The 27,176-nt window shown below is 42.9% G+C and overlaps 2 protein-coding genes across 9 annotated transcripts in view; both read right to left on the bottom strand.

Moving 5' to 3' along the window:
* Positions 1–5,235, bottom strand: part of LOC129186192 (dedicator of cytokinesis protein 3-like) — a 48,769-nt gene extending 43,534 nt beyond the window's left edge. For all 6 annotated transcript variants that reach the window (XM_054784206.1, XM_054784205.1, XM_054784208.1 and 3 more), the window contains exon 1: positions 4,929–5,235. In XM_054784206.1, coding sequence (XP_054640181.1) covers positions 4,929–4,965 — 37 coding nt within the window. In that variant the 5' untranslated portion in view covers positions 4,966–5,235. The remainder of the gene's footprint in view (positions 1–4,928) is intronic.
* Positions 5,236–6,296: 1,061 nt separating this feature from the next.
* On the bottom strand, positions 6,297–26,575 carry smpd4 (sphingomyelin phosphodiesterase 4). Of its 3 annotated transcripts, none has more exons than XM_054785276.1 (20): positions 26,432–26,575; positions 26,133–26,221; positions 25,965–26,051; positions 25,612–25,748; positions 25,461–25,536; positions 25,254–25,362; positions 25,126–25,178; positions 24,851–24,999; positions 19,599–19,731; positions 19,436–19,507; positions 11,521–11,610; positions 10,603–10,757; positions 9,300–9,390; positions 8,837–8,937; positions 8,593–8,756; positions 7,540–7,745; positions 7,213–7,443; positions 6,948–7,076; positions 6,746–6,874; positions 6,297–6,681 (listed from the first exon to the last, which is right to left on the bottom strand). In XM_054785276.1, the coding sequence occupies exons 2-20, from the start codon at positions 26,169–26,171 to the stop codon at positions 6,367–6,369; spliced, it is 2,466 nt and encodes an 821-aa protein (XP_054641251.1). In that variant the 5' UTR covers positions 26,172–26,221; positions 26,432–26,575; the 3' UTR covers positions 6,297–6,366. The 3 variants fall into 3 exon arrangements, with proteins under 3 accessions (XP_054641251.1, XP_054641252.1, XP_054641253.1); XM_054785277.1 differs by having other exon boundaries at positions 26,133–26,218; positions 26,432–26,556; XM_054785278.1 differs by lacking the exon at positions 11,521–11,610.
* Positions 26,576–27,176: the final 601 nt, after the last annotated feature.

Genomic DNA, 27,176 nt, shown 5'->3' with positions numbered 1-27,176 from the left:
TCAGTCACATTACTCTCAGTCACATCATTCTCAGTGACATCATTCCTTCCTCAGTCACATCATTCTCAGTGACAAAATTCTCATCCTGAGTCACATCAATTTCAGTAACATCAATCTCTGACACCATTCCTTCCTTCAGTGATATCATTATGAGTCACATCATTCTCAGTGAAATCATCCTCATCCTCAGTCACGTCACTCTCAGTAACATCAATCTCGGTCACGGCATTTCCTTCCGCAGTTACATCATTCTCAGCGACATCGTTCTAATCCTCAGTCGCATCGTTCTCAGTGACATTCTCATCCTCAGTCACATCACTCTCAGTGACATCACTCTCGGTCACATCATTCTCAGTGACACAATTCCATCCTCAGTCACATCACTGTCAGTGATGTTCTCATTGACATCATTGTCATCTGCAGTGACATCACTCCTTGCTCAGTCACATCATTCTCATTGACATCATTGTCATAATAAGGGACTTCATTTCTTGGTCAGTCATATCATTGTCAATTACAAGATTGTCATGGCCAGTGACATGATAAAAAGTGCATGTAGTTCCGGGAGGAAGGAGAGTAAAGTGGATGAAGAAGAAAAGAGTAGCAGACAATAATAATAATAGTAGTAGTAATAATAATAATAATAATAATAACATTGACATCCCATATGTCTCAGGTCTATGTGAGAAAAAGGAAGGATTTTTAAGCAATCAATACAACATTCCAGTACACTTCAAACCTGCTAAGACAACAAGGCAGCCTACAGCCGTCCGACCTCATCAGACTAGTGTTTGTCCTACCTAGTCATTAACCTTGAACTGATGAAGCCTGCTCGGATGAGAGGACAAACTTGAACAGTGCAGCTGCCATTCATTCCATGCCCTGGCAATACAATGACCTGCATGAGAATACCTACATGACGATATTCACAGGCAGATTTCCAGTCGCAGCATTCTCAGTGACCTCATTCTCAGTGACATTGCTCTCATTCCCAGCGATATCACAGTCCCTCACATCATTCTCAGTGACGTCACTCTGATCCTCCGTGAAATCATTGTCAGTCGCATTATTCTCATCCTCAGGGACATAATTTTTAGTGACACTGCGCTCACTTTCAGTGAGATCATTGTCAGTCGCATCATTCTCAGTGACATCCACTTCCTTGTTCAAATCAATCTCAGTGACATCACTTTCATCGTCAGTGATATTGTCAGTCACATAACTCTCAGTGACATTGCTCTCATTCTCAGTGATATCATTGTGAGTCACATCATTCTCAGTGACATCGCTCATTCTCAGTGACATCACTCTCAACCTCAGTGACATCATTCTTAGTGACATTGCATTTGTTCTCAGTGATATCATCATGACTGACATCATTCTCAGTGACATCACTCTCATCCTCAGTGACATCATCATCAGTGACATTGCATTTGTTCTCAGTGATATTGTCAATGACATTCTCAGTGACATCATTCTCATCCTCAGTGATGTTATCCTCAATGACATCATTCTCATTCTCAGTGACATTATCCTCAATTACATAATTCTCAGTGACATCCACTTCCTTGTTCACATCATTCTCAGTGACATCACTTTCATCGTCAGTGATATCATTGTCAGTCACATAATTCTCAGTGACATTGCTCTCGTTCTCAGTGATATCATTATGAGTGGCATCAGTCTCATCAGTGAAACCATTCTCAGTGACATTGCTTTCATTCTCAGTGATATAATCAGTCAGTCAATCATTCACAGTGACATCATTCTCAGTGACATTGTGCTCACTCCCAGTGACATCATTGTCAGTCACATCATTCTCAGTGACATCACTCTCATCCTCGGTGACATCATTCTCAGTGACACTGCATTTGTTCTGATATTGTCAGTCACATCATTGTCAGTGACATCATTCTCATCCTCAGTGACATCATTCTCTGTCCCATGGCTCTGATTTTCAGTGATATCATTGAGTCACATCATTCTCCGTGACATCATTCTCACCCTCAGTGACATCATTCTTAGTAACATTGTATTCGTTGAGTGATATTGTCAGTCACATCATTTTCAGTGACATCATTCTCGTCCTCAATGACGTTATCCTCAATGACATCATTCTCGGTGTCATTGCTCTCATCCTCAGTGATGTCATTGTCAGTCACATCATTCTCAGTGACATCATTCTCAGTGACATTGTGCTCTCTCCCAGTGACATCATTGTCAGTCACATCATTCTCAGTGACATCACTCTCATCCTCGGTGACATCATTCTCAGTGACACTGCATTTGTTCTGATATTGTCAGTCACATCATTGTCAGTGACATCATTCTCATCCTCAGTGACATCATTCTCCGTCCCATGGCTCTGATTTTCAGTGATATCATTGAGTCACATCATTCTCCGTGACATCATTCTCACCCTCAGTGACATCATTCTCAGTGACATTGTATTCGTTAAGTGATATTGTCAGTCACATCATTTTCAGTGACATCATTCTCATCCTCAATGACGTTATCCTCAATGACCGCATTCTCGGTGTCATTGCTCTCATCCTCAGTGATATCATTGTCAGTCAATCATTCGCAGTGACATTATTCTCAGTGATTTTGCTCTTGTTCTCGGTAATATCATTGTCAGTCACATCATTCTCAATGACATCCACTTCCTTGTTCACATCATTCTGTGACATCACTCTCATCCTCAGTGATATCATTGTTAGTCACATCATTCTCAGTGACATCAGTTCACATCACTCCATTGCATCAGTCTCATCCTCAGTGATGTCATTGTTAGTCACATCATTCTCAATGACATCCACTTCCTTGTTCACATCATTCTGTGACATCACTCTCATCCTCAGTGATATCATTGTTAGTCACATCATTCTCAATGACATCCACTTCCTTGTTCACATCATTCTGTGACATCACTCTCATCCTCAGTGATATCATTGTTAGTCACATCATTCTCAGTGACATCCACTTCCTTGTTCACATCATTCTGTGACATCACTCTCATCCTCAGTGATATCATTGTCAGCCTCATCATTCGCAGTAACACCATGTTCATCCTCTGTGACATTATACTCAGTGACATCATTCTCAGTGAGATGACTGACTTCCTCATGTACATGATGGTCATGATGGTGAGGTGATGTTGCAGGCAGCAGGATGTGAAATATGAATAATGAAGAAGTGAAGTCACATGTTCAGCTTGGCTGTTGAATCATTCACAACATCTGCAGGATTTGTCTTTTCCATTTAGGTCAGAGTGATGCTCTGACTGTATAAAACAGCTCTGTTTGCACTCACTCACTGGGAATAAATGTGGAAAAGGAATAGCCGCTTCCCTGTGGACTTTTATCTTTAATGTACGCTTGCATGTGCAGCACCATGTAACACACACACACACACATACACGTTTTGTCATTCTTTGCTTGCTTTTTTTGAAAGCAGATGCTGATGTTGTTTGGACAAAAGATGGATTAAAGCAGGATTATGCAGGATTCATCAGGATTACCATGAAATATTCCAATGGACAAAGCAGCCAAAGATATTTTGACTTTAAGGACGTTAGACACACGTCTGCATGCGCTGCTGAAATTCATTAGGTACACCCAGTTTAACAGCGCTGACACCGTAACGTGTCGTATGTCCAACAGAACAAGAAAAATAAAATCTTCCTGTGTTGTGTGGTACGTCCAACAGCAAAACAAGAGGGCAGGAAGCTGCTGTGTGAAAAAGGAGAAAAGAGCGCGAGAGCTTCAGGCGAGTGTTAAAAAAATGTAATCACATCAACTTACTGACCTGGATACACTTACACAACCACTGTGTGCGTGCACACACGTGTGTGTGAGTGTGCAATTATAAGAATTCAAACAGGAAGTGCATGGCATGGTGGTGGCAAGGGGGCGGGGCTTGGAAGCAAAAAGAGAAAAATTGTTCTTTTTATAACACTCTTCTTTCTAGCCAGAGTGACGCCTCCCTACATGTCACAATGAAGATGTGCATGGATAACACACACACACACACACACACACACACACTGATTAGAGTGTGTTAAAGTGGGGGCTTAGCCCAGTGCTCCACTTTCAGAGCGACTGACCATCTGGACACACGAACACACAAACACACAAAGATAAAATGTTTTTTATAAGAATAAGAAGATGAAATAAAGTTGAGGACTGGATCCACGGCGTCGCCATCCGTCCTCGTGCTAACGCGTTACCAAGTGGGCGTGGCCACAAGACTCTTCATGGCACACAAAAAGATGGATGTATTTGCTTGTAGATGTCACAGCTCAAGGTCATCACACATTAACAACTGACCTCGACCATTGATCTCGGATGCTTTTCTGGGTATTTTTCGATGGCAATCCTGACTTGCATCCTGATGGCTTCGACACCCAACACACATACATACACACGCAATGCATGTGTGCGTGCGTGCGTGCGTGTGTGTGTGTGTGTGTAAAACCACAGGCCTTTCAAAGAAGAAATAAAGTACTCGTGTACTTCTTATTTCATATAAAAACTTCATGCAGAGAATCAAACCACTCATCTGCATTCACCTCAGCGTGTGTGAGAGTTATTCAGCAGCATGAATGAAAGAAGCTTTTCAGAGTCCCTGAATGCATCACCCCCCCAGGCTTCTCTCTCTCTCTCTCACACACACACACACACAATATTATTGTTCATTTGAAAGTGAGTGTTTATTTTAGGCCTTCAGTAGTCTCCAATTCCCACAATGCATTGTGTGCTCACGTGCGCATGTCATGGTCACGTGATCAGCTCTTTACCTGTCGGTCACTACATCATTCGCTGAGGTCCAAAGTGGAAGCCCGCCATGATGCCATATTTATTCATCTATTACGCAAACAATTTAATGTTCAACTTCATGAGTCTCTCGCGTGCGTGCGTGTCACTCACCCACTCCCACTCTCTCGTCCTCGGTCAGGGTCCACATGACGTCAAAAAGTCCCCACAGCGGCAGTCAGCGTCATGGAGAACACGCGACAAAGTTGGCACCAATTCACCACGTCCCAAAAAAAAATAAAAGTTCAAGCGAGATGAAGAGTGATGAAGACTATCAGTTTCCCGCGCCACGATGCAAACATCAGGACGTCATCGTCATCATCATCATCACCTAGCTCGGTCCTTGCTCACGCGACTTTCATCTTCAACCTCTTCATCAATACGCAATGAGGCACTGAACGCGCGTGCACGCGCTAAGAGGATCATCACCAGTGACGACACGCGCAGGGAGGTGGCGTTCCTGCAAGAGATGGTCACGTGACGCACAGCAACACGCGCGCGTGCACTCACCGTTAACATTTCGACAAACGTCTAATTAATTATAAAAACAATGAACTCTAAAACTCGCTTCCAAATACAAAGTCAGCAGTAAAATGAATACTTAAAACGCGTTTATGAATCAAAGAGCGCGTGCTGGAGGTGCCACCTGCTGGACATCATGAAAAAAACACCACCGCCATAACAGAACTGCTCCTCTTCTTTTATGTCTATTTTATACTTATGATTGTCATATGAAGTAGTTATGGTGACAAGTACTACGATTTTACCACATTATTACACTGCCTTACCATTTTCCTAAGTATTTCAAACTAGCAAGAGTGCATTTGGAATACAGGAAGTGAACAAATGTATTGCAATTGATGTAAAATGGATGGGAGGGTAGGATGAAATAAGCTTTGCTTCTTTCTACTCCTTTTGGACTTGTGGCACTGTGAATTGTAATACGTTATGTATTCAAATAAATTAAACCATCTTTATCATCGGCATCCAACTTTGAAAGGCAACAGTGCATAGAGGTCAGAGGTCACCATTTACTACACAATTTGAGATTCCCTCTAGCCTGTACACACACAGTATCTCTCAGGACTGGAACCAACATTCATGGAAAAAATGATTAGACGACCCTTGTTTCTTCAGTTTATTGATCCATTTTAAAGCCTGGTACAACTAAAGGTACATTTGTTTGGACAAATATGACAAAAAAATATAGCTCATGAGAGTTTAAGAGCTGATATCTCGCAACTTCCATGCTTTTCTTGATAACTGAAAGCACATGAATAGCTATAGCGTTGTACTGCCATAAAATGTAACTCTTACGATCTATTTGTTGTCATCGTTATATTTGTCCAAACAAAGGTACCTTTAGTTGTATCAGCCATTAAAATGAACAAGAAACTGAAGAAACAAGGGTGTTCTAACAATTTCTTCCATGACTGTACTTATGACTATTATGATTATTATGAGGAATGATCTGCAAGTGAAAGCTTTTGTAAAGAATATATTTTAGAGGTGAAAACTGCAGAAACATTTACAAAACAAGCGGAATGACGCGCTAGCGTGTGTAGTCCACGCACACAGTCATGAGCATGCCGTGCAGGAATGCAGCGGCGAGAATGAGGAGGGTGCTGGAGGCGGGTCCAAAGGAGAAGATGGTGCCCAGCGTGTAGCAGAGCAGCAGTATCAGGAGCGTCCTGTAGCTGGCCAGAGGACGCAAGCTCACACGTGCACACCGCATCCTGTCCAAGCGACGTGACGAGGTGGGACTACGCATGGGGGCGGCGGCAGCTCCCACATCAGTTAGGTAGTGACGACCCAGGCGACCCAGGAAGTCTGGCCGCGAGCAGAGTTTGGTCATGTGACCTCCAAACTGAAGTGATGAACACACGGTGTGAGGTCATACACTTGACTGTTGAAGCTAGCGTGGTTTTTACCTTCTGGTTGAGCAGAGACGACATCCTGTACAAGAACCTGACCAGCAGCGCGTTCTCGTAGCTCCTGATTGGCTGCAGCTCCGGGTCGCCTTGGTACTGAATGTCAAACCGGCGCAGTCCGTTAATGATCTGCACACAAAGAAACGCTAATGAATGACCTCCTAGACCAGACCACACCCTAAATTCAAGTTCTGGTTTCCACCTGCGTCCTCCCCAAGTCAGTGAGGACGAGCCCATCCTCTCCCACGATGCAATCTGGCAGTCGGGACTCTCCGTCATCCTGACAAGACGTCACGTTGGAGATGAGCTGAGTGAGCTGACTCTGGTTCAGCTACAAAACACAAACAAGTGAGTGAGTGAGGAGGGCGGGGTTTCAGCTTTTCCACAGGAAGTCCAAGGTGTTAGGAAGCAGTCAACAATAGCGTGCTAACTGTAGTCCAAACATTTTCATCAAAACGTGAACACACCTTGAAGATGGAACACAAGTTCTCCAGCGCTTTGTCCAAAAACTCGTGAGTCTTCTTCAGAAACTCGTTGCTCTCCTCCAGCTCGGCGCCAAACAGCACGTTGTTGGACTCCGTGGAGGAGGACGTTAACCACGCCAGCAAAGACTTGCTGGCGGCTGCCTCAGTTGACTGGTCTGAGATCCGTTTGGCGGTTTGTCTGGCTTGAGCGATGATCTGAATCAACTTCACCACCTGACACGAAGAGAGAGTGACCTTTCACATTAACAGCATTCCACCACTGCAGTTGCTGAACAAGCCTTTCAAAGTAAGAGTCCTACGGCGGCTTACCACAACTCGCAGATCAGAACCAAACATCTGCTTGTACTGGCAGTCCTGGCCTTCCAAGGAGTACACGTGACTCTTGACCCGGAAGACGGCGTCCGTCACCATGCGTTGCCGTGATGACAGGAAGCTGCCTCCTTGACTTGGCGTCAGAAAGCCTCGTGGCTGCCGGTGGTGCAGGACAAGCTCTGGCTCCAAGAAGAGCTGCTCAGCTGAGGACAGGAACAAATAACATGATTATTAACATGATTAATATTCATTCAATCCAAGAAAAAATACATCCGAACAAAACCACTCTTCAAGAAATATTTGTAGGAGTGTACAATTAACATCATACCGATATATCCGATAACATTAAAAATAGCTCTGATAACCGATGATTTTTTAAAAAAGCTCCAGTGAGGAGAGACCCATACTGTGCGGGTGAGCAAATCAAGCGTTCCTTTTTTTTTCTCCTGCCTGCCTGTGATGTTCACGGCCTCCCATAACGTCCCCCTTGTCAACAAATATTCACTTTCCGACAAAGACAATTCACATGCTAGTTGTGCCAAATGGTCCGTGATGAGAGAAAAGAAAACAAACAATAGAGCGCAAAAAAAATAAAAAAGCCACCTGAAATGTCAGCGCTGCAGCGTTTGAAAAGTGCAAAAGGTTTGCCAGAGAAACTCCGTGGCGTCACATTGGCTGCTCAGAGTGTGTGCCCAAATACAGTGCACCTTGCTGGGCCTCAGGACGTGGCTCCTCCTACTCTATACTCTGGTTCTCCTGATGGTAGTAGTAATGTCATGATATTTGATTAGGACAAACCAACAGGTACACTTGGTCAAATCCTAATTTTCTCGAGTCCTTCTTACCTCCAGGTGTGCACAAACTACAGTTAAATTTAAATTTAAAAAGTAGATATTTAAAGGTATCGGTTATCGGTACCATATCGGCTTTGAGAAGTTATCGGTACCTGTTTGAAAAAAAAAAAAAGATATCTGCATCTCTAAATATTTGTCAATGTTAAGTATTCAGTTTTTTTCTGTCTTTTACAAGTAAGCTGGAGCGTGTTCTCACCCTTTTGGATCATCTCTGCAAGGCTGGGCTGAGAGAAGACTTTGGCCACTCGAAAGACCATCAGAGCATTTTTGGCATTGACCAGGTCCGTCCTAAGGGCTCGATTCAAGAAGACCTGGAAGAGCTTGGTATAAACTAGCAGGTTCTCCTGGACAAAGGACTCCCTGCAGGTGAAGAACAGCAAAAAAAAGTTAGTATCAAGCGGCAAGGCAAGCGGAGTCTGACTGATTTTCCATGAAGTCACCATTTGTCAGGCTCGCTCCTGCTGCCTTCTGCTGGAACGCTGCTGCTCTTCTCTTCACTGTATCTCCATGGCTGGATGAAGCTCAGCCATGTCTCCAGCACCTCAACAAAAATAGCAAAGTCTGTCTTTAGTTGTGAGCATGTGATAAAAGCCTGATAATGACAAATAAACATATTCTTTCCATCAGATTTTGGCAATACTGCTTGTGTTTTGTGGAATTTACACTGTTACAGAAAAAATGGCTACGTATGATGCCTTAATAATAAATATAAGTGTCAGCTTGGTGATCAAGTGATGCCATGAGTGGGCAGAAGTGAAATGACCATGAATTGCGACAAACAATAACATTTTCAATGAAAAGAATGATTTTGACAATTGTAAAATACCCCAGACATTTACTTGTCTCCCGTGTACCCGGAACCCAGGCCACGTCTAGTCACCACTATTGAGATGAGAGACTTACGGCTCGGAAGGAAGCGTCCAGAGGCCAATGTCCAAAACAGTGTTGCAGAAAAAGGAAAAGTTTCTGCTGAACAAAACGCTGCACCACCACCCTGCAAGAGACACCAACACACTGTAAAGCACCACAAGACTACACACACACACACACACAGTCACAATGGATAGATAACCTTTGGCAGATCTTCAACTACACCCATTACATGACTTCATTTTTAACTACTCTACGTTCTACTACATCCACAGCCCCACAATTTCCTCACTTGCTTCGGCCAAAATTAATATTAATAAATAAAATATTTTCGTAGTTAAAGCACAGAAAACCTGTTTTTGGACTTTCTCAATATGTTTTAACATTAGCGCCCTGTAAACATAAAATAACACTCTTATAGTCACTTTTACACTCCTACTATTCATTGTTTACAGCACATTGCAACTCTTATGCTGCAGGGACTCGAGACGGCCGCTAGCTAGCAAGCTAGTGAGCCAACCAGTTAGCCTCATATTTATTTCTTCTAAACTTAAGAAGCCAAAAACCTACCACTTCCACACGGGATGTGAGAACTTTTTCACTATCATGCCAGACATGCCATGGCTGCCTTCATGCAGTGTTAGGGTAATGTAATGTAAGGTAATGTCTCAATGCTTTGAATCATTACTGCCACCTAGTGACCAGAATAATACATATCGCTTGTATTTCAATATGTTTTGACTAATAATAGACCATAGTCTACCACGAAACAGCTATCATTAATTCATTTCTGAAAAAGCGTAATATAGTGATAATCGTACTGCGATATTGCAAAGGACGAATGTACATCCTAAACTACACTTACATGATCTACTATGGCTTTACATCACATTTACTTCATCTGAAATAATCTACTACATCAGGAGTCGCCAACCCGTTGATCGCAATTGACCAATTGATCTTTGGGACTTGCCAGCTCAATCGCAGTTGCAAATTCCTAAATTATACACATTTAGTGCAGGGACTGTTCAGGGAAGACTTCATGACTTCAGAATTAACGGCAGGCACCTTGCAGGCAGCTAAGGGTCCTTTCCTTCTTAGGACCAATGGCACATTTTTGAGCAAGTACTGCTTTATAGCCTGTCACCTTACTCACCTAGCACCTACTACTAGTATCAATAATAGCATCCATACTAGTTATAATAATAATGAATTAACTCGGTGCCTTTCAAGGGGCCCATGATGAACAAGCGCTTAAAAGCATCAGGGACTGAGATGCTGACATCTACATCAATTATGCATCGACCAAGGCATTCAGGTGTTCCACCATGATGACCTCTTAAACTCCTCCAGGGGGCTGGCGTGGGCGTGCGAGTGGGTCGTGGGGGAGGAGGGCAGCTGCTCGGGCTTCAGGCTGTTGGAGAAGGCGTGCAGATGTTTGACCAGGAGACGCACCACCAGCACGTGCTCCTCAGTCGGGCTGAAGGGTTCCTGGAAAAGAACCGGTCCCATGTTACACAGAGCTCAGTGACCCAAAGCGACACCCCCACCTGCTCCATTTGATGCCAGTTTGATAAGCAGCCAACCAGAATGCTTCTAAACCCTGTCCAGCCAATCAGGCAGCAGAACTCTTTTGTAGAGTACCGAGGTCCCACTCAACCCACTTTGGGGAAGCAGTTTGCTCACAGTGTTGTGTCCACCTGAACTCTTTTTGTAAGTCATCCACAAACATCTACAAGCCCAAAACGGATCCAATATTTAGTAATTTGCTTGGTATGGTGTGGCATGTTCCATTTCAAAAACAAGAACACATTCCTGATTCCAAACTAATGGAGGATTTCAAGGCAGGACCTCAGCACTCATTGATGACCACAGCATCTTATTCTAAATTCCATTCCACCTTCTCATTCCAGCACGTACAATGCATGGTTTACATTTGTTAGCATACGTGTCACACACAGCAGCACTGTCAAAAACATGGCAAAGCAAAACAGCAGAGAACTGCACTCAAGCCACATTCAAGACCCGACAACCTGTCCCTCCAAGAGTACTTCTTCAGAGAAACTGCAGATCAAACAAGATTTTCAAGATGTTGGTTGTGTGCCTAACACAAATTAGTGAGCTTATTATGGCTGGCTGCCTCAAGGATGATGCCAGGTCTCCAAGAAGTACCCTTGACCAGGACCTGAAGTGACTTGAGGTTTACCTCCAGGAGGCCCCACAGGGGCGGGGGTGAATGAAAAGGTTTAAGTACTTGGTAGGTGTGGAGGGTCCCAGAGCCTGATGGGACGTGAGGTTGGCACGGCATGCTGGACATACTGAGGCGGTACTGGAGCAGCGCCAGCTGTTGACCCGTTACCACCAGGGGGAGGAAGATGAGGGAGACCAGAGATAGAACACAACACAAAGTACAAGAAGAGGAGGAGGAGGAGGAGGAGGAGGAGGTGCAGCAGTGAGGAGAGGCAAAGGAGGAAGATGACAATCAGGGAAGAGAAAGAGTTGTTCAAAATACAAATAAGGAAGAGCAGAGGGGGAGACAAAAATCAAACATTGACTCAAACACATTTCATTCCACACGAGACATGAAGGATGAGAATCATTGCAGCACTAAATCTTCCAAGTCTTCTGACATGCTAAGCACACACGCACCTAGGGCCAAAAGCATTTGGACAATTCCGCCACAATAGATTTGAAATAAAACCCGATTTGACTGGAGTGTCGACTTGAAAATTAAAATAAACCACAATAATGTAGACCTCCATGTTTAGGAGCGCTAAAGTATTTGGACAAGACAAGACATAATTGCCCAGGTGCACATTTTCAAGTAATACGTGACTATTACGTTGTGGGGTTCCTGAAGCAGCTGACAGGTACCGGCAGGCTAAGCGGCACGTGGCTTCGGTGGTGGCTGGTGTGGGAGGAGTTCAGTAAGACCATGGCGCATGATTTTTGGTCAGCCTCGAAGAGGTTCTGGAAGACCATTTGACGCCTCAGAAAAGAGAAGCAGTGCCCGGTTCACACTTGAGCGACTGAAGGAATACTTTGAGGCCCTTCTCAATCTCACCCACCTTCCACAGAGGAAGCAGAGTCTGAGGACATGAACGTGGGCATGTCCGTCACCATGGCTAAGTTATCTGAGGTAGTCAAAAACCACCTCAGTGGCAAAGCTACGAGGTGGATGAGTTTCACCCTGAATTCTTCAAGGCTTTGGATGTTGAGGGACTGTCTTGGTTGACACATCTCTTCAACATTGCATGGTAGTCAGGAACAGTACATCTGGATTGGCAAACCGGGGTGGTGGTCCTCCTTTTCAAGAAGGGTGACCAGAGGGCGTGTTCCAACTATAGGGGGATCACACTCCTCAGCCTCCCTGGGAAAGTCTATTCCAGAGTGCTGGAAAGAAGGGTACGACTGTTAGTTGAACCTCAGCTACTGGAGGTGCAATGTGGTTTTAGTCTTGGTCGCAGAACACTGGACCAGCTCTACACCCTTGCAAGGGTACTGGAGGGTGCATGGAAGTTTGCCCAACTGGCCTACATGTGCTTTGTGGACTTGGAAAAGGCATTCGACCGTGTCCTTTGCGGTGTCTGGTCGCATTGCCAGCAGTAAGTCGAGCCTGGTCCCGGTGAACACTGGCCTCCGCCAAGGCTGCCCTTTCTCACTGATTCTACTCCATTTTTACGGACATAATTTATACGCACCGCCAAGGCGTCAAGGTGTTCTATTTGGGGGCCTTAGGATCTCGTCACTGCTATTCGCAAATGATGCGGTCCTGATGGCCTCGTCAGGCTGTGACCTTCAGCATTTAATGGGGCCGTTTGCAGCTGAGTGTGAAGCTTCTGGGATGAGACTCAGCACCTCCAAACTGAAGCCATGGTTCTCACCCGGAAAAGGATGGATTGCACCCTTTAGGTTGGGAGTGAGGTCTTGCCCCAGGTGGAGGAGTTCAATGCGGCCGCTGTACCAGACTGTTGCCGTCAAGAGAGAGCTGAGCCAGTAGGCAAAGCCCTCAATTTACCTGTCAATCTACTGTACATTCCTACCCTCACTTATCATGAGCTTTGGGTCATGACCAAAAGAACAAGCAGCCGAAATGAGTTGCCTCCGTAGGGTGGCTGGACTCACTCTAAGATATTAGGTTGAGGAGCTCGGTCATCTGGGAGGAGTTCAGCATAGAGCTGCTGCTCCTTCACATCGAATGGAGTCATTTGAGGCGACTCGGGCATCCAGTCCTGATGCCTCCTCGATGCCTCCCTGGTGACGTGTTCCGGGCATACCCAGCCTGGAGGAGGCGCCGGGGCAGACCCACCACACGCTGGAGGGATTATCACTTAGAGTCTAAATAGCACTGGTAATATTCAAAAAGAGCAAGGCAAAGGGGGGGAGGAAGAGAACGGTGACAACCGTGACTGATTCAAAAAGATTTTCATCCAGGCTTTTATTTACCATGATGTCAGATGTCCAAATACTTCTGAGACCTTAAAAATAAGAAAGTGCTTGCAGTTTCTATTAAAAAAAAAAACTGCAAGCTGTTGATGTCAAATTCAGAGTGCATCGTCTGCTAGACCACACTGTGATCAACATGCCCTCAAGTTGGAAAAGTAAGATTCCAGCCTGAACCATTCTCATCCCTGATGTTTGTAAACACCACTTTCAACAGAGGAACTCCAATGTCAAATGTTCGCCACAATAAAAGCTCATTGCAATACAACATGTGTCTTGTCTTACACCACTTGAGGACCTCCTTTTAGCATTTGACGAATTGATTAATTCATAAAAAAGTTGAATACAATCATTCCACACAAGACTGCCATTCAATGATTGAGTATTGTAATCAATTCAATCCTCTCCATCTTCATTATTTACTGATTTGGTTCTCAAAAAAATACATAAACTGTTTCACACTGTTAAAAAGATTTGTTAAGCAATGGTATTTAAATACAAATATATGAAATAGAAATGTCTTGTGGTATCAGTAGACATGAAACAAGACAAACGTACTCTAAAAGATGACTTCAAGTGTTTCATAAAGAATTTCCAAATCATCCAAAGCTTATCATTGGAACAAACTAAATGAGTCCTCTTTGAAAGTGGGGGGAGGGAGTGGGAGGGGGAGTTGCAGGGCAAAGGTCAGTATGCAGGCTCATGATTTGAGAATATGTCAAGCAGCAGCAGAGACAAGGGAGGGTGAGTATTTTATGTCGTTTATAGGGGTGCACAATAATAGTGTCGATATGAGGAATTATGGCGTCACCCCAACTCATCCGAATTGTATGCGTCTTCTACGTGTACAGTATGCGTCTTCGTCACATTCACATGAACGCACAGGCAACAGTGCCCAGGGATACGGCAGGAGACAGATATAACAGCAAGCGTTTTGTGAGGTCTGATTTTTTTTGAGAGGGCATTTTTGTGATGCAAATGTGTTAATCTTTTGAACGCATATTGTTTTGAGAAGCCAAACTCTTTACTTAATTGTCTCCAGCAACTAAGTGGAACTCCGTTCTTCATCGCGGAAATCTGACCCGAACTGGACTTAGGAGATCAAGTGCTGGGTAAGTCGCTGTTATTGGACTACAGTGCTGATGGTGATGTCATACAACTTCATGTCAAAAAATCAGAACTATCCCTTTAAAAAGAAAACTGCACTTTTTTGGGAATTTTGTCTATCATCCACAATCCTTATGTGAAACATGAACACATATTTCCCTTTTCTGTGCGTTCTAAATAGAGAACACCTGCTGGCATGAGGGAGTGAACAATGCATGTAATGGGACACCTATTTCAACTACAAAGCCCTCTCAAAAACCTCCAACGCCGTTTTATCATTTTATGTACATGCTGTCACCATGCAGTAACAGGTACATTCGTGTTGACACAGTATTTTGCCGTATTTTAATCATTTTAAACATTACGGGAACTTCTTCCCTGCGCGCACTGGTATACAGTGTTACCATAGAAGGAAAGGCTTTGTGTATGTGGTGAGGACGACATTGCTCCAAGAAACAGCATCACAACCAACAAAGAATTGCAGCGTTTCCCTGAGGATTTTTTGAAGCTGTGGTGGTGGGCTGCAAGAGAGGGCGGACTGCCGCCGCATCTGCATTTTTTTTTTATGACAAATAGCAATCTTTTTGACCTATTTATTTAATTTTTTTCCAACAACTACCCGAACATGAACCGAGAACATTGCAAAACTGTTAATTTAATGGCAAAGTTGCTTAGAGCACTGCTAACATTTAAATGGCACTTTATTTACAAAGCACATCTCCACTCAGTGTGCTCATTTGTCATTAAATACAAGTGTCATGTTTCAATAGAACACTTATAAAAATACTAAGAGGTGGAGCAAATATTTTTTATCATATTTATATATCAGCTGGTGAGCTACTGCTAGCATACGTGCTACCTGTTAGAGACCCCTGTGATAGCATCACTGTCCAAAGCTGTACACGCTACCTGCTTCAGATGCACAACTTCGACACACGAGTAGTGTTTTGAAGACAAGCCATAAGTATTATAATGATAACAAGAGAGCAAGATCGTTAAGTGACACTTTAAAAAAGTCAGTTGTGATGATAATCAATGATTGATGTATCCTATGAACATAGTGGACACTTGTAGCTACAAGCTAGCTAGATGCCGCCAGCCAGGCATGTAAACAAAAATGCCAGAAAGTGGAATGATATTGAAACGTCAGCGATCACAAATGATGGCATAGATAGGCTTAGCATGTGACAAGCTGTCGTCAACTGACTACACATTTTATGGGCTATTGCTCATTCTCCCGATAAGAAACAATGTCAAAGTCAACACAAGACGTGTCGCGTATCTGATCACTGGTCAACTGCCAGCAAGGCAAACAGGCAATTCCAGTGCATGCTTATCAAAATAAAGCGCAGTGAAACATTTTTAGGATATTTTACATTGTTTTCAAAAAATTGTGGTCGATATGTGCGTAAATAATAAGCTATATATGTATCTATTTAGCATATATATACACATTCATACAATATATACAGTATATATTACTAATATATTGTTTTCAGGTTTAAAACAATATAAATTTTAAGTTGTGGCGGCAAAACAAACCCACTAAAAGCAGCAGGCCCAGACACTGGGACCCCACAGGGGTGTGTGCTGAGTCCGCTCCTCTACACGCTCTTCACCTACGATTGCGTGGCCTCCCAGAACAACACCAGCATCATTAAATTTGCAGATGACACTACAGTCATCGGCCTGATCACTGGTGGTGTTGAAACATCATACAGAAGAGAGGTGGCGGACCTCATAGCTTGGTGTCGTGATAACAATCTCCTTCTCAATACAGATAAGACTAAAGAGATGATCATCGACCCAAGAACAAGGGAAAAGGAGCCGCATGGACCCCTGTTTATTGATGAGACTGAGGTGGAGAGGGTGAAAACCTTCAAGGTCCTTGGCACACACATCAGTGAGGACCTCACCTGGTCTCACAACACCCAACAAATTCTGAAGAAGTCCCAAAGGAGACTGTACTTCCTGAGAAGACTGAGGAAATTTGGCATGTCCACCAAAATCCTGAGTTGCTTCTACAGATGCACTATGGAAAGTGTCCTTACAGCCTCCATCACTGTTTGGTACGGTAACTATACAACACGTGATAGGAAGGCACTCCAGCGGGTGATCAAGACCTCACAGAACATTGTTGGGGCAGCCCTCCCCTCACTGCAAGACATTTATAAATCTAGAGTCCTACGCAGAACACACAACCTCATCAAGGACAGCACACATCCACAACACTCATTATTCACACTCCTACCGTCAGGCAGACGCTACAGGAGTTTGAAGTCCAGGACCACAAGGCTGGCGAACAGCTTTTACCCACAGGCCATCAGGCTTCTCAACGAAGCACGCAGCACACGCACACACTCATAGCACTTTATTCACTTATTTATTTGTATTTATCTTTATCAATGTCTCTTCTGTTGTTGTTGCTTAATTTATTTGTTAATATGTTTCTTATGTTCTTATTCTTTTTCTTGAGGTTTCTTTCTTTTCTTGGGAGAATGAACAGAACAAGAATTTCATTGCATAGCATAACTGCCTGTTTTACTATGCATATGACAATAAAACGCTTGAATCTTGAATCTTTTATTTTGTAGTGGCGCGCCGCCACGATCAATTCATCAACATGTAGCGGAAACCCTAAATTGTTAGTGCTAACAAACCCTGCAGTGGTAGAAACATTTTTCCCACCTACCCAAAATAAACTGGAAAAGACGCCCCAGGCTATCTGGACCAGACAGACAACTGTTCTTTTTCCCCAGTCAGTACAGATTGGTGGCCCGTTACCTCCCGGTAGTGAGGTGAGGCGCTGCGTCACTACGCCAGAAAAATAGTTCTTCATGTAAATACAACATTGTTGGCATTTTTTGGAGGGTTTTTTTTAGGGCTTTATAGTCGAAATACAGTAGGTGTGTCCCCCATTATGTGTTTTGTTAGCTCCCACATGCTAGCTGTGTGTAGAACGCACAGAAAAGTGAAAGAGGTGTGGTCATGTTTCACATAAGGATTGTCGATGATGGACAAAATTCCCCCCAAAAAAGTGCAGCTTTCCTTTAAAACCACAATTTGTGAATGTCGTATTCTACATTGGTCACTAGGTGTCAGTAATTGTTCGGTAAAACTACCACCGAAACACCACACCAGACATCAACAACCGCCTTTCATGAAGGTTTAAATTTTCTCACAAGGCACAACAATCAGCAGCATAACAATAACATTGATTACAAGCTAAAACTCATCTCTGAACCCCCGTCGTCACTTCCTGTCCGCCATTGATTCTCTTCCCCTACGATGTAAACTGCCTTAAGTGTCATATTTTCTCGTTATGTCTACTATATTGGGTAATACGGATGAAAAGGTGACAAAATGGGTGTTATTTCATGTCTAGATGGCTCTAATAATGTTTAAAAAAAAAAAACGTATTTAGAAGATCATAAAAAGGTTTTCTATGCCATAATTACTACGGGTGTCACTGGATCTCGTGACAAAACGTGACACGATTTCTCATTCAGAAAAAAATGTCTCGTGGACAATAGGCCTGGGACAATAATAAATTAATTAATCACACAATAAATGAAAATGAACTTGATAATATTGCCGGCCTTAATATGTTGCCATGTGCATGTGTGTCTGTTTTCCTAGTCCCTCTCCTCCGAACAGGCAGGAAGAGAGTTCACTCTGTGCATTGGCGCGTTTGTTTCATAGAACAACGGCATGAACAGAGTGAGCCCTCTTCTCATACAAACAGTCTCTTTGTGGAGGTGGGGCCACAAGCATACACACAGAGCGCAGAAGAGTGTAGCCTCGTCTGGAGCAATGCAAGGTAACATAGTAGAAATGAAATTAGTAGATTGCAGTATATTGTCATTTTTTTATATTTTTTCATTTTACTCTTCTTAAAAGTAATGTTAAAATCTCATCTCATAGACCCAATCTCGTGTATCATCTCGTCTCGTGAACAGAGGGTCTCGTGACACCCCTAACTGCAGAAATATTCCATTTACTGTATAAAGAAGGAAACCTACTTGGCAAAAATTCACTTATCGCGGTCTAGTCTGGAACCGATTAACCACCACAAGCGAGGAATTACTGTAGATATAAATAAGTTATAAGTATCGACTTGAAAAAAAAAAAAAAAATCATGCGTCCCTTGTAGTTTGTGTTGGCAAAAACAAAGCCAGCCAGAAGTCTCACTGGTACTTCTAAGAAACAAACACAAACGTCACTTGATTTGAGTTTGTTCAGACCATAATTCACTTTATTTTTCATTCTAATGAGTCCATCTGTCGACGCCGACTGTGCCTCTCACACATGTCAGCTGCAGGCGGCCTGTGTGTACTTGTATGTGAACGTGAATGTGTGTTCATTTACAGAAGGCTCAGTGTGACTTCAGGCCGAGCTTTGCACATGAGGAAGTGAGGATGAAGATGCGGGAGGCGGAGCAGCGGCAAGAACCTTGCGTGATCATACTCCACTTTTACTGGACTTACTCTTTCCATAAAACTCCAGAAAACTTGGTGAGAGGTGGGAGGAGTCAGCCAATACACAAGCAGCCATGCAACGCTGCAGTGGTGGTGGGGGATTGGGGGAGTGCGGTGCATTGCATGTGGAGGGGTTCTTACCTTCACCTGAGGAGACTGAAGCTTCTGATACATTTCTAAAGAGTAGTGATGGAGCCACACTTCCACAAACATCTGTGAACACATACACACACACACACACACACACACACACATTTAAAAAAAAAAAAGTCTGATTTAAATGTTTTTTGCTATGGAAACACACCTGCAGCAGTGTTTCCGACCTCCAGATTTCCTGGGCTGCAGGGTCTGCGTTGACTGAGGGCTGGTGAAAGATGTGATGCTTCAACAGACTGGGGCTGTGGACGCCATACCCTGCTAAGGAAAGGTTGGACGATCTGGGGAATAAAAAGAGGAGTGGAGTTATTACCTCCGCCAGGAAGGTTATGTTTTTGACGGCGTTGATCTGTTTTTTTGTCTGTCTGTGTTCAAGATAACTTGAAAAGTTCTGCATGGATTTGAATGAAATTCTCAGGAATTGCCGGAAATGGGATACGGAAGAACTGATTACATATTGGGGGTGATACGGATCACCGTCTGGATCCATGAATTTTTTAAAGGATTCTTTAACATTGCGAGATAGGACCATTTTCAGCATTTGTGCATTCAAGTCCACAAAAAATGGTCAGAGCACAGTTTCCGACAGGTTCTACAAAATACCGATCCAGATAATGGAATAATTCCGGATACTATGACCCCAAATATGAAAAAATAGCAGACCTTTGGAATTTTCATCATAGGAAGACAACAAATTAAGCTATAAACATGCAACAAACACCATTACATATAGCCAAGACTAGTGATGGTTCCGGGAACATCGACACGTCGGCGCATGTGTCGAGCTCAAAGAGCAAAAACCCCTGTCGGTGCGCGTATCGCATTAAGAAAAAGTCACGTGACCGATACAGTTGCTGTTTCGCCTGTCTGTGAGGCGCCAAGGTGTGTTTATAAGGAAGCAAGTCTGACGTCTGTCATCGGGGTGCAACGTCTCAGCAATGAGAACCAATCAATGAAGCACAAATCTTCCATTGAATCCAGTGCGACATGGAGACTGAAACAAAAGAAAGATTTTGTATATGTATATTTTAAAAGATATAAAAGCTATTTTAAACTTTGATAAAGATATAAAATAATACAATCATTTCAATATTATTGTATACCTTAGGTCATTGAATCAATGTCAGTTGAGTCTCTCGACTAGGAGTGAACTGCAACAAAAATCAGCCTCTGCATGTTACGGTTCAAACACGAACTCGCACCTTCTGCCTTCCAAGGGCGGAATACGTACCACTGTACTATCAGAACAGCGTCAGAAGTCATAAATGTGGTATTATAGTCTGTGTGATGCGCACCCTTTAAGATCCAGTAGGTGTCAGTATTGAGCAACACTGCGCCACTGTACCGTCGCAGTTGGTAATGTACCGCGACACGCGACATGAGGCCTCATCTACCCATCGCTAGCCAAGACACTGTGGGATCTGGACTGTGCCAACTGATTTGTTGTATCTTCAAAACTATGGGGCTAGATGCAGAAGAAAACAGCCATTATGAAAAATGCGATTTTTGCGAATAACTACTGAACTCATATTGATATCATTATGAATCAAATTGCTAATGGTATGTTTTCATGGTCAAGGAACCTAAATATGTAGATTGTAGTAAGAATATTTATGGTGTAAATCACAGTATTTACTATGGCACTTGGTGGATTTCTGCGCTCTCCGAGTGCTTTTCTAGTTTGTATTATGAAGGTTTTTTTAAGCGTAGTTATTGAGCTGCATGTTGAGGACGTTATGGGTCATTATTTCTGCTTGCAACTAGATAGTGACAACATAATTCCTTGTTTTAAAGTGCGCACTGCGTCCAACGCCGACTCTTAGCTGGTGTGCAACGCTTGCTGCAGGAAAGTGGGAGTGAACACTGCACTTCCACCCTAAAGGGTCCCTGACATGATTGATCAACTTTGCTTAAATATGTTGAATATTGTTTGTAATCATGTTCTGCAATGTTATATTTTTGAAAGTGAACGGTAAATTAGCAAAAATGACATTGATAGTTCATGGCGCTACCCATGACCAACCAGCTCCCAGCTCAGCCTCATTCCCACAAGTGACGTCATCAGGGTGACACCTCTCAGCTAAAGCAGAGTAACAAACGCTTCTCGAAGTAGACCGTCAACTCGGTTCAGTATATTTTTCATCAAAATAGCAGTCACGCCAAAATGTTGTGTTGCTGCTGGATGTTCATAGTATCTGAGTGACACTGTAAGTTTGTTTTTTGTTTTCCAAAAGAGGAAGTTTTAAAACAAGAATGGACAAAGCAAGTGCAGAGAACGAGAGACACATGGACAACCGCCTCAGGCTGTGTTCTTTGTAGTGATCATTTCACTGATGACTGCTTCGAAGGAACACCATTTGACTTGAACGTACAGTATAAACACATTTTGAAAATGGATGCTATTCTGCCGATACATAGGGAAAAATCATGAACGACCACTACGACAAAGATGGCACATGAGTAAATCATGTCTTGCTTATATAATGTCTTCTAAACCCGTTCGTAACTCTGAGCCAGAGTGCGCCTAGTAGCTGGTTGACACTTGACTCCCGCCACCCGCAAGAAGAAGAAAACGCAACACCACCGCACGCAGACATGTCCGCGGTGTACCGTGGTCAAGTTAGTTTCATGTTGGACTTTGGACATTCGGCTCCGTAGCTACAGCAGTAGTTCCCTCTCACAGTGCCCGGACTGCTGTGTCATGGTAAGTGGGTATCAACCGTCAACTGCCATTCTCAACAAACACAACACATTTCGGTCTTCAAAATAAGAGCACTCTAACATTAGCATCTAGCATTTGTCTAACTGTGTAAACAAAATAAGAGTGTCATTAAAATATCTTACATTAATAAGGCCATTGGAATGACATCTGTGACAACATCTTCCTTAATCACAAGCACGGGCATTACAGTTTGTTGAAGACTTTGTAGCAATATGTGCTGAGGCTGACACCCCATTAGAAAAGTTAGCTAAGCTACATCCATTTCTCAATGACTGGGCAAAATGGGCCAATGATGTATTGCATCAATAAATGGAAAGATTTGTGAATTTTATTCACTAACCCAAATAGCACACACTCTATGCTGGTAGAATAAGTGGAAAAGGTAAAAAAATGAATTCTAAAAAAATTAACACAGAAAAAATGGGCCTTAAGAGAGTTTTGTTTAAAAAAAAAAAAAAAAAAGGTCACATATTCTAAATCACACCACAAATTGATTTATAACCATGTCGAATGATTACTCCTACCCTAAAAGTATTTGGCACGCATATTTTTTCCAGTTTTATCTTTTATTGGATGGACTTTTATTGGATTAGGGATCTGACTCAGAGGTTTGTTACAAAAGCCAAACAATATCGTTGGTCACGCTGTGTAGTAAAAAAGTGAAACTCAGCAATACTTTGGTTGCATTATTTTTAATGCTTTGAAGAGCTATTTTCATAACCATATTCAATTCCACAAATTCATGTTTCTAACAAAAGCTTATTATTATTCAAAAAACAAACAGTACCAGATCGGATAGGTAAGACTATAAAAAAAAAAATGGATTGGAAGCCAAAAAATGTGGATGGGGACATCCCTACTTTACACTCATTAAGATTTAAAGCAATAATTGAAGGATCAGCAATTCCAGAGGAATTTACACTTACCATTCTATTCTGTTTTGAAGGCAACCAATCCATGTCTGAAGGCTTAAGTCCATGTTCTGCAAGTTCTGCACTTCATCTCCAAACGACACATCAAACTTCGTTATAATGACTGTAAACATCGTCTGTCTTGTACGCCGCCATGTTTGTGTAGCTGAGTGATAGTACTCCGCTTATCTCACTTGCAGAATTGAGGCTGAACTACGAGAGCTTGTTCGTCATGGGTGGCGCAATGAACTATAAATGTAATTTTTGCTTTAAAAAAAAAAAAATCAAACAACTTAGACCAGGGGTCACCAACGTTTTTTCTTGCGAGAGCTACTTTTAGAAAATGAAAATGGCCACAAGCTACTCATTTTTGTAGAAATGATTTTCATACCTTATTTCACCCAAACAAAGCAAATATGCTTGTTTTACCAGAACATTAACAAAATGCTGGTATCCACAACTCACATTTTATGTTTCAGAATACATTTCTTTCTAGTGTTCTCACATTATTAACTGAAAACCTGAATGAAAAGCAGGCCTGCGGGCGCCTCATGTGGTCGTGGGGGGCTACCTGGTGCCCGCGGGCACTGTGTTGGTGACCCCTGCTGTAGACCATAATTGCAAACAATATACACTAGGTCCCCAACTTACGAACATCCGACTTGCGGACATTCGGAGATACGAACGCAAGCTGACTGGTCTATATTTTCATGTCTTTTGCCTTGTATCCATATTTATACTGCTACATGCTTGACCAGTAGGGAGCAACAGGTAGAGGAAGACCGGGGGGAGGAGAAGTGAAGAAAAGCTAAATTGTAGCTGCACGATGCAACCCGGACAGAGCCTGTGATTAAAGTTTATGAAGAGTTAATAGGCCTGCTTAATTCTACACCACCCACAGAACACTACCTCTTTTAGAAGAGTCTAACGACGACGACCATTTGTCCTATTTTTCAATATCTCCTCCTCCTCCTCCACCACAACAACGTATGCTCGGCCACACCTCTTCAAAGGTAAATAACATTTATCATTACGTATTATTATATCATTTTTATTATTGTTTTTTTTCATTAATTATCCTCCTTTAATATTACTACTGCATCCAGACTCATATTTACATACATATGCATATACTGTATATGTATACACGTACATGTAGTACCTATATCATTGGTAATATTACCTTTTGTTCGACTTACGAACAAATCGACTTGCGACCGGTCGTCTGGAACCAATTGTGTTCGTAAGTTGGGGACCTAGTGTAAAACATGTTTAAGCAAAGTTGATGAATCATGTCAGGGACGCTTTAAACCTCATTTTGGGAAGCTCAGCATCCATTATCAGACCACAGTAGTAAGCGAATGTAAGCCAAAAAGGTCCCTCACATTCCCATTAAATATCTGTGCTACTCATGTCCCACGGCAACAGGCAGGAAAAATTGAGACAACACAGGAAAGCATGCAGGAAACACAAAGGAAAGAATCCACAAAGGCAAATGGACCTTTTGGTTCCTTACTCAAAACAAACAAGTGCAGTTCCTTCACCGTTGTGGATGAGCAACACTTGGAGAATCCACACGTACAAAATCATTATGCAGGATAAACGTGTTGCTGGAATCACGCAGCAAACACACAACATGAACAACCAGTGAAGACACAAAGAACACAGGAGCAGAAAAATCATATTTCTTCTTATCCAAAATGTAGAACACGCCCGATGTTGTGTGTGTGTGTGTGTGTGTGTGTGTGTGTGTGTGTGTGCCTGTACCTGGGAGGAGGTGCGCTGACCGAGCCCCTGTTGTCAGAAAAGGGAGATGGGGGCACACTTCCCTCAGTGGGCAGGAAATAATTGAGGTACATGTCCACCAATACAAAGTAGGCGCTGTCAGTAGTGCCATGCTGACCCGAGGAGAAGTTCTGAAACAAGATCAACACTCGTGACACTTGGTGTGTGTGTGTGTGTGTGTGTGTGTGTGTGTGTGTGTGTGTGTGTGTGTGTGTGTGTATATGATGAGTGGAGTTTTGACATAACACTTCCCTCACCTTTGGTGTGATGAGACAGGATGCAAAGTAGAACATGAAGAACTCAAAAGGATCTGCATCACGTTGAGGAAAAACATCAACTTTGACTTCCTCCTGATGTCATGTGATACGTGGGACAGGAAGGATACTCAGCGCCATGTTGAGCGTCAGCACGCCAGACATGGGGAAGTGTGGCCGGTTGTGAAACAGCGGACAGTCGGGAAGGACGCCTTCCTGGATGGAAGCTTTCACCGGAGCCTGCGTAGTGCACCATGCAAAAAATACACAACACACTGCAACGTTACACAAAAAACACAACACGACACGACACGAAGGCCATGAAGCGACAGTCCTACCGGCAGATAATTCACGGGGACTTCATACTTGTATTCTTCTGCTTGAAGTTTGTAAACCAGCTTCATCATGGCCCCGCTGAGGAAAACAGCAAGTAGATCTTTATCTTTCAAATCACACACACACCAAAGTAAAAAGTGGATGAGGAGTCACCTCGGCTTCAGGAAGTCCACGACAAGTGGGAAATCGGTGCAGCGGGAATGCAGAAGGCGAAGGTTCCATCCTCCGAGGACGCCATCCAGACTTCCAAAGATGCTCTCCACCAGCCATGAGAAAATGGCATGCAGTTCCTGAACAATACAAGAAGCCACAACTTCTGTAATGTTGCCAGCACTTTTAGACTTTTGTATTTTGTTTTTCAAAGTAACAGTACATTATATTTACACAGAGCAGTGCAGTCCTACTGCCAGTACAAACTAATCCACAATAATAAACATACTGATACAGTAATCGCCAATGGTGTGGTGCTCGCCCGGTGTGTGTACAGCATATGATGTAAAGTGTACCTTTGCAGGATAGTCCTCGATGATCTTCACTAGCTCCTGACATCGCTGAAGCAGAGTCTTGGTGGATGAATCTGCTTTAAGGTTGGCCTGCAGCAAGAAACACGTTTAGTGTTTCCAATTACCTTCATTGGAGGCTGGAGGGAGAAAACTGGGAAAGTGAGGCCTCACCAGAAGGAAGCCAGGGTGTTGTAAGCTGGCAGCTGCCATTAAGGATGCTCAGCTTGATGTCTTCAAAAGTCCACTTGGATCTCGGCCTACTGTAAACAAACAACACTCGAAAAGTAAGCGAAATAATATGTAGGCATATTCTAGCTGAACGTACAGTTTAATCGGTTTATACGGTATATAAACAAATTCGCCATTTGTGGTTAGCATCACAAACCGCTAGCAATGCTAGGCTCGCTTGACGAGCAGCAAAGCGCGTTACTATCATTATACACACTTTGACTCCTAGCGGACACACAAACCTTGTCTGCGCATTCACATTTGATTAAAAAAATTAAAAAGGCTTGTGTTGTCAGCAAAGTTTCAATTAGCCTTTCAAAATGCTATATCAAGCAACAGGCGGCCACTGCTGCTGCTTCTTCTTCTTCGTTTTTTTTTAAATCGATGGTTGGCAAGCGACTTATGGTGCGCATTACCGCCACCTTCTGGTAAGGAGTGTCGATCGAGATGCTAAAAAAAAACACAAATCAAAATTAATTGAACATAATAATAACAAACCAAAAATTAATCATTTTATCTAAACCTGTTTTCCTTATGTAACTTATGTAGTTCACTAAACCCTCCATAGTTTTTTTCACTTTCCTCATAGGTTTATATATACAGTATTTCATTACAATAGTCACACAAGCCTGACTGTGTTTTAGTGTTCTTTGAAATGAACGACAGGAGCCGGCTCGCGTCATTAGGAGCCAATTGGAAGCCGATTTTTTCTCGTCTTTTTTCAGTTAAAGGCAAAGCCATTGGTCAAGATGTGTGGCGGCGTCTCTGTGTCCACGCTGAGCGGGGGAAGTGCGGGGATCAAACAAACTCTGTGGCGCTCTTATAGCCTATTCGTTCGTGAGAAATTGGCATGAAGAGATTTGACCTATTTTCATTTAACCTGTCTATTCAGATGGGTCTTTGTTTTTGTATTTTATTTATAATATAACATTATATTTTTGTAGCTGCTCATTGAGGTTGAAATAAATCTATTTAAATAATGGCTCT

This window comes from Dunckerocampus dactyliophorus, chromosome 8 (assembly GCF_027744805.1).
Source record: "Dunckerocampus dactyliophorus isolate RoL2022-P2 chromosome 8, RoL_Ddac_1.1, whole genome shotgun sequence".
Classification (NCBI taxonomy): Eukaryota; Metazoa; Chordata; class Actinopteri; order Syngnathiformes; family Syngnathidae; genus Dunckerocampus; species Dunckerocampus dactyliophorus.
Note: the sequence above shows the minus strand (reverse complement) of the source record. Positions and strands in the feature narration are given on the sequence as shown.